This window comes from Acinonyx jubatus, chromosome D1, assembly GCF_027475565.1.
Source record: "Acinonyx jubatus isolate Ajub_Pintada_27869175 chromosome D1, VMU_Ajub_asm_v1.0, whole genome shotgun sequence".
Taxonomy (NCBI): Eukaryota; Metazoa; Chordata; class Mammalia; order Carnivora; family Felidae; genus Acinonyx; species Acinonyx jubatus.
In genome coordinates, this window is record NC_069390.1 from 9,914,966 (window position 1) to 9,922,554 (window position 7,589).

Sequence of the window (7,589 nt, forward strand, 5' to 3'; positions counted from 1 at the left end):
TAGCCCTGCCACTGCCTCTGCTCCTTTGTCATTACTGTCCCCACTGCCTGCCTTCTTGCTCTTATCCCCGTCTCCCTGATACACAGACAGCTCCTGCACAGCTTCCCTGCCATGCTCCCCCAAGGCCCACCCGCCGCTGACCGCCTCGGACCACGTGGGGCACTGTAGACATGGCCCACCCCCCACCCCCGGCCTTTCAAGACCCTTCTCTTTCACCCCAAGCCTCCTCCTAACCTGGGCCCAGTCCAGTGACCAACAGAGCTGCTGGGCCGGACCTGACCTTTGGGCCTTGTATGACATCAGCCCCGTTGCCATGGTGATGGTGACCTGGCTTCTCATGGGAGATGAGCCTCTAGGCTTGAGGTTTTAGGATATTTTTTTCTCTAAATCTTCTTTTTCCCCCTGAACAATGAGGGGAGAAAGAAATACCGTGACTGAGTAAAAAAAAAAAAAAAAAAATGATACAGAGGGGGAGACTGAGAAAAAGGAAAATGGAGCGAGGGAGAGAAAAGAATAGAACCACGGCGGGGCGGGGGCGGGGGTTAGTACCAGCGGGAGATGAAAGGTCAGCCCAGCTTGAGGGAGATTCAAATTATATTGAAAGTCAGGAACCTAAGAATTAAGCTGGAGAGGGCAGAGAACGGTGCCCGGCAGGCAGAGTAAGTTAGAGCGAGACAAGAGACCAGCCTTGAGCAGCCAGAGCTATTTGTAACCGAGGACAAGCACTTGTTCCCCAGACAGGACACAACTGTTGGCCAGAGCCAATCTGACGCAGAGCTGGGGCACATGGACAAGAGGGCAGTGCCGGAGGGAGCCCAGGTTCCCCACAGCGATGGGACCCGGTGCTCCCTCCCAGGGCTTATAAATAAACAGGCATGTGGGAAACGCACATTCTTTCTCCAAGAAATATAATTTATGTTTACAGCCAGGTTTTTTTTTTCTTCCTAAAGAAAACACTACCACATGGGGCCACTGCCCCTGACAGTGTCCCTGAGTGTCCCTGACCCTGGCCCCCTCCTCCCATTATTGCTTGGATGGGAAAGATCTGGCCCTGGGAATTGCAGAGCGATACCCCACTCCTCACCCCAAGGCTGTCCCTGGTGACGGAGCGGAGGCACACAGTGCTTGTCCCTTGCCCCACACCGTGCCAGCTACCCTGTCTGTGCCCATTTAAGGGAATGGAGAGTACAGGCAGTCGGAGAGGTTCTGGAGCAGCCTCCCAGGGCAGACGACCTCTCTCTTCCGCGCAGGAGGCCCTAGAGGCACAGTGGCTTCTTTTCAAACTTGACAGCTGGAAGGCTCAGGCTGTGGGGAAAGGAGAGAGAGCTCTCTTCTCCCAGCAAGATTCCGGGCCCATGCCTAGAGAACAGAACAGAATCAAAGGTGGGGGTGGAGACCCTGCCCTCTAAGCGCCCCCCTTCCCCCATGCAATTTAAGAGGGCTTGGGGAGGGAGGGATGTGCAGAAGACGCCCAGCGGAGGGGTAAGGGCAGCTCCGGTGTTAGGGCCCCCATCCCAGTTTCCAGGACTTCTGTCCTGGGCCCCCGCCCCAATCCCAAGCCCCCGCCCGTGGCCCAGGCCCTTCTCCCAGGGAAGTTATGTCTCACACAGGCGTGTGGTCCACCCCAGAGGTAGCGGCTCCTGCACCAGAAAGGGTAGGGTCTAGGAGATCCAAACTCCAGGAGGAGGGGGGTTGGAGCGGCAGCCTGGGCATCCAGACTCAGCCAGCAGCGAGAGGTGACCCTGGTTCCAAGAGGAAGCCAGCATCTCTACTGTGCTGTCAGTGACTCTGATGTCAGAGACCCAACAGAGCCATAGGGAACTTGACTGAGTCGGGACTTCGTCCGAGGACTGCCCAGAGATCAGCCAGGCGGCAGTCTCCTTACCAAACAGGAATACTTGAAGATGGCCCCCAGGCCTGCCCGTCCCCTACAGATTGCCCAAAGCGGTCCCTCCGCTGCCCCAAGGTAGGGGACCACCGTTCCCACAGTCCTTCCCGGAGGCCCTCCTCCCAGAACGGCCGAAGTCCATCACCCAGAGCACAGGCTCAGGTGCCCAGTCCTGGGGCGGCTTCCAGGGCGGGGAGGCTGCCCCCGGGGGGCCCCAGAGCCCGGGAGCTCCCGCCCCCTATGAGTAGGTCTTCTTCCTCCTCATCCTCAAAAGCCCGAGCTGGGCGCCGGGGCGGCGGCCGGGGCGTGGGCTCGTCACGCTCGGCCATGCGCTCAACCGCGCCCTCGCCCACAAGGAAGACGGTGTCGGCGACGCGCGGGGGCCCAGTGACCGGGTTGTGGTCGTAGGAGAAGACGCGCAGGGCGCGCAGCGGGTGCAGGTCGGGGAAGCCGCCCAGGCGGTTGCGGTCCAGGTCGAGGATGTGCAGGCGGCCCATGCGCAGCAGCGCGGGCGGGAACTCCTCGAAGCGGTTGCCGTAGAGCCAGAGGCCGCGCAGGCCCGTCATGCGCGGCAGCTCGGCGGGCAGCGCGCGCAGCCGGTTGTCGCCCATCTGCAGCGACTGCAGCGCCACCAGGCGCAGCAGCGGCCGCGGGAAGCGCCGCAGGAAGTTGCCCTCGATCCAGAGGCAGCGCAGGCTCTGCAGCTGCGCGAAGTCGGCGGGCAGCGCCAGCAGCCGGTTGCCGCCCAGGTAGAGGCGCGTGAGGCGCGGCAGGCGACACAGGCCGTCGGGCAAGCGCTCGAGTTTGTTGAAGTCGAGCGCCAGGATGCGCAGCTCGCGCAGCTCCTCGATCTCCTCGGGCAGCTCGCGCAGCCCCGTGCCGCTCACGTACAGCTTCTGCAGGCGGCTCAGCGCGCACACGGCGCTGGGCAGCCGCCGCAGCCGCCTCCCGCTCAGCTCCAGCTGCTGCTCGCCGCTGCGCAGCTGCTCCTCCGCGTCCGACGGCAGCTCGTCCGGCGTGGACTCGGCGATGCCCATGGTCACGGGCCCCGGCCGGGGCCGCCTCCGCCGCCGCCGCCGCCGCCTCCCGGCATCGCCCCCGCCCCGGCCGCTCCCGGGCCTCCCCGACGGGGCCGAGGCCGCGCGGGCTCCGGGGGGGCCCCCCGCCCCGGCCTGCCTCTGCGCCGGGAGGGGGGGCCGGGCCGGGCCGGGAGGAGGCGCCCGCTCGGGGCCCCCGCTGCCGCGCGCCGCGCCCCGCCGCCCGCCCTCGGGCCTCCCCCGCTCCCTCCGCCGGAGGCGGACTGGCTCGCGTTCGCGCTTCCTCGCGGCTCCGCGACCCGTCGCCCTGGCAACCCCCGACGCGTGTGCGGCTGCCAATGAGGCGGCGAGGGGGCGGGGCCGGGCGGGGCCAAGGTGCCGCCTAAGTGGGGTCCGGGCGCCCGGGCCCGCCCCCCGCGCCGGCCCTGGAGACCCGCCCGGAATCCGGCGCACGCCCAGGGAACCCGAGGTCCGCGCAGCGAAAGCCTGGCGCTGTGCTAACACAGACCCGACGTCCGACGCTGTCTACACCTTCGGCCCGGCGAGCCTTTGGGCGTGCGGTGGTGTGGAACCCAGAGCGGCAAGTAAGAAGGAACCGAGGACCTAGGAAACCCGGCCCGCGACCAGGACTCTGGCCAAGTGGCTCTCGGGGAGGGACTGAGGGGCCCGGTCATGCCGGCTTGCTCCCATTCTCCCCGCTGGGGTCACTTTAGGATAGTAACTCGCAACAGTGTCACTTTCTGGCCCTTTTCGGGGTGGGTCACAGCTGAGGATTTGTGGGGACTTGGCTCCGCCCCCGTTCCCCGCCCTCGTTGCCCAACAGGTTCCTTGTTCGCGTACTCGTGTACTCTCACTCCAATCTCCTGCCGCATCCCTCCAGCTGTGTTCAAGGTCTGTGCGTGGCTGCGGTGGGCAGAGGACTGGGACACGTGAGCCCCTCCGAGCGCCACCAAGGATGACCACTCCTTCTGTAACTCTCTTGCGCATGCTCCCACCAACAGCGGTGCGCCCCTGCCTTCTTCCCTCCGGTTCAGATCCTGGCAGAAACACCGGCTCCCATTTCCTGCGAGCCTGCCATGTGCCCTGCGCTGTACTGAGGGCATTGTACCGAATCCTTGCAACACGTCTGAGGTGGTAGGTACCCTCAATACCCCAGTTGCAAAGGAGAGAAACTGAGGCTCTGAGAATTTGACTTGAGCTGGGGGACTTGCCCAAGGTCACCCCGCTCCTGAGTGGCTGGGATTTGTGCTCTTAATCATGTATCACACCAATAAATAGAAAAGAATGACGGAGCGCCTGAGTGGCTCAGTCGGTTGAGTGTCCGACTTCCGCTCAGGTCATGATTTCACGGTCTGTGAGTTCGATCCCTGCCTTGGGCTCTGTGCTCACAGCTTTGAGCCTGGAGCCTGCATCAGATTCTGTGCCTCCCTTTCTCTCTGCCCCTCCCCTGCTCACACTCCGTCTCTCTCTCACAAATAAATAAACATGGAAAAAAAAATAGAAACAATGATGATCCCAACCTCTGGCAATGAGTTTTCTCACAAGGGAGCCTCTAACTCTTCCCTTGAACCTGGCTGGTGGGACTATGTAAGTGACTATGTCCAGGCAGCAACCTCTCCTTCGACCCACCGGGGTTCCCATCCCCACTGCAAGCAGTGGGGGAGGCCAGCCCAGGGCCAGAGAGCAGTGGCCAATGCAAGGCAAGGATAAGAACCACTTGTAAGCTGCAATGTAAGCTTCCCCGGTGGCAGACAAGTGCACAGGTGCCTGGCACATAATAAGTATTCAATGAAAACTTTTAACTTTTTAAAAACATTTATTTATTTTTGAGAGAGAGTGAGAGAGGGAGACAGAGAGTCCCAAGCAGGCTCCGTGCTTTCAGCACAGAGCCCGACACGGGGCTTGAACTCATGAACCGTGAGATCATGACCTGAGCCGAAATCAAGCATCAGACGCTTAACCGACTGAGCCACCCAGTTGCCCCAAACTTTTTAACATTTTTTTTTTAGTGGAGACAAAATTTACGGAGAGTGAAATGCGTCGATGGTGAGTGTCCAGTCTGATGAGTTCTGACAAATGTAAACACCTATGTAATATTCCCATCACTCTGAGTTCCCCTGTGCCTCTCTCAGTCAATCCCCCCCACCCAGAGGCCACCATAAGTCCGACCTTTATCACCAACTCTCTCTCTTGTCCTTTGGGAGAACTCTGTGGAACAGGTGACACCTCAGAGGCTAGAAAGCTGAGGAAAAAGAACCCAGCCAAGATGCAGGGGAAGAGGCTGAGCACCTCCCCCCTCCCCCGCCCCCCAAGCAGTCCCCCCCCCTCAACCCGGGAACATTCGATGTGGAGGAGGAAGCCCAGCCAGCCCCCACCCCTCCGCACATGGCTCAGAGCTGGCACTCCAGCACCAAGCAGCCCTCGTGGGCTCTGCCGGCATGGGCAGGAGTCACAGGAGCTCCCACACCTCAGCGCCAGCCTGGCAGAGCTTCCTGGATTCAAGGGCACAGGGGACCAGCCCTCTTTTTGCTCCGAGTCTTTTTCTTGCTCTGAGTAGATCATGTACCTAAACCTCCCACCGGGCCCTTCTCAGTGGGTAAAGGTAAAATGTGCTGGCTCTCCAGGCCCACGCAGGCTGGCAGCGGGGCAATCATGTTGATGAATCACGCTGGCACTGCAGGCGCCCAGTCCTTGTCGAGAGCGTCACTAATGAATTAGCTTCACCCCCAGCACGGGGCCTCTCAGCCTGTCCCTGCTCCCCAGGAAGGCAGGAAACTGAGACCTGGGAAGGGGGAGCAGGGAGGGCGGGAGAGGGGCTCAGACCCTGGCTGTCCCCTCTGCACGCGTGCACGTGCGCACACGCGCACACACACACACACACACACACACACACGGCCTCTCTATGCCTAATCACAAGCTATAACTGCCCTGCCCACCTCCAAATCTGTGGGGTTTTTTTTAAATAAATTTTTGAAACGCAGAAAAAGTACAAAGCTCTCTGTGATAAACGATGCCTGTGCCCAGTATCCAGCATTGACAATTGTTCACATTTTGTCACACTTGCTACACATCTATTTTCTTTCATATAAAGAGAAGAAAAGCAGTATATGTAACCCAGAAGTCTCCCTCCTGTGTTCCCACCCACGGGCACCCCTTCCCCACCAGGCTGACCCTGCCAAGGCCCCCTCTTTGGGGCCAGAACCCCTATGGCTGCTGAGACTAGAATAAGATCACGGAGTGTAGGTATCGTGGGTTCTTAGAAAGCAAGGATTTGAGCCTATTGAATCCAAACCATGAAACAGTGGAGCAGGGACGGTGCTTAGCTCTGTTAAATGTCTGCAGGAAGTTAGTGATCCTTACCCTAGAAAAATGTGTGGAGGCAGGAACTCACCATTGATGTGCACAATTCCCACGGGCTCATGGTCTCCTGGGCTCTGGTCCAACTCCGTCATTTGGAGAAAAAGGAAATGACGACGTCCTTCATGCCAGGCTCACTCCTCTGGTCTGCACCCCTCCCCAACTTGAGTCCTTGCCTCCACTCAGGTATTCATTCAACAAACATGAAGCCCCTATGTGTATGTCTAGGCACTGGGGATGACTGTGAATGTGAACATTATAGACAAAAACCCCTGACTTTGGGGCACCTGGGTGGCTCAGTCAGTTAACATGTCCAACTTCAACTCAAGTCATGATCTCACAGTTGGTGGGATCGAGCCCTGCATCGGGCTGTGAGCTGACAGACCCTCTGTCTCCCTCCCCTGCTCGCTCCCTCTCTCTCTGAAAAATAAACATTTTTTAAAAAATTAAAAAAAAAAAAAACCAACACAACCCTGACATCGTAGAACTTATATCCCTGTAAGTGGAGATAGTCAACAAGCTGCATTCACGGTGTGGCAGGCCACGGTCAGGCCGTGGAGGAGATAAAGCCAGAAAGAGACAGAAGGAGGACCGAGGGCCCCATTTTAAATAGAGTGGCCAGGGAGACCTCATTGACCGGATGGTCTTGGAGAAAAGATGGGAAGGAGAGGAAGTAGACCAGGCAGACAGATGTCAAGGGGAAATGCATGCTGGGCAGAGGGCGTGGCTGTGCCAAGACCCTGGGGCAGGAGTGCGCTGGGGCATTCTGGAGCATCAGGGAGCCCGGGGAGGGGGAGCAAGGGGGACCGTGGTTACAGATGAGTTCAGGGACAGCTAGGGAGGAGGGGGCGGACCTCATTGGGTCCGTGGCCTTTGTGAAGGCTTTGACTCTGGATGGGAGGTCACTGGGGGGTTTCTTTGGGCAGAGAAGTGGCGTCAATCTGACATATTTTAACAGGATCCCTTTGGCTGCAGCTGCAAGGAAGGTGTGGGGAGGGGGGAGGGAAGGAGTTTGTGCAACTGATGCACCTCTCACCTGGGTTCTCTTCCACAAGAGAATGGTGGTTATCACTTACTGGCACCTGTAGCCTATCTCATTGATCTTTCACTGCAATTTTTGCCAGGCAAGCACCCCTTCTTTGACTGCTGAGGAAATGCATTCAGCGAAGTAACTTGATCAAGGTTATGCAGCCGGGAAGGGGCAAAGCCAGTCCATCCTATTGCAAAGTCTGGGCGTCTCCTGCTGTGTCTCATGGTCTCCCTCAGTTGGGGGAAATTAGAGAAACCCCCCAGCGTTGCCCAAATGA

General features: G+C 59.2%; 1 protein-coding gene across 1 annotated transcript; it reads right to left on the reverse strand.

The window, feature by feature from the left end:
- Nucleotides 1-891: 891 nt before the first annotated feature.
- LRRC10B (leucine rich repeat containing 10B) lies at nucleotides 892-3,097 on the reverse strand. Its single transcript, XM_027045667.2, has 2 exons — nucleotides 1,607-3,097; nucleotides 892-1,305 (listed from the first exon to the last, which is right to left on the reverse strand). The coding sequence occupies exon 1, from the start codon at nucleotides 2,923-2,925 to the stop codon at nucleotides 2,047-2,049; it is 879 nt and encodes a 292-aa protein (XP_026901468.1). The 5' UTR covers nucleotides 2,926-3,097; the 3' UTR covers nucleotides 892-1,305; nucleotides 1,607-2,046.
- Between the last annotated feature and the right edge of the window lie 4,492 nt (nucleotides 3,098-7,589).

Excerpts from the sequence above, each read along its gene's own strand:
- LRRC10B (XM_027045667.2), bottom strand. The coding sequence starts at position 2,925 with ATGGGCATCGCCGAGTCCACGCCGGACGAGCTGCCGTCGGACGCGGAG.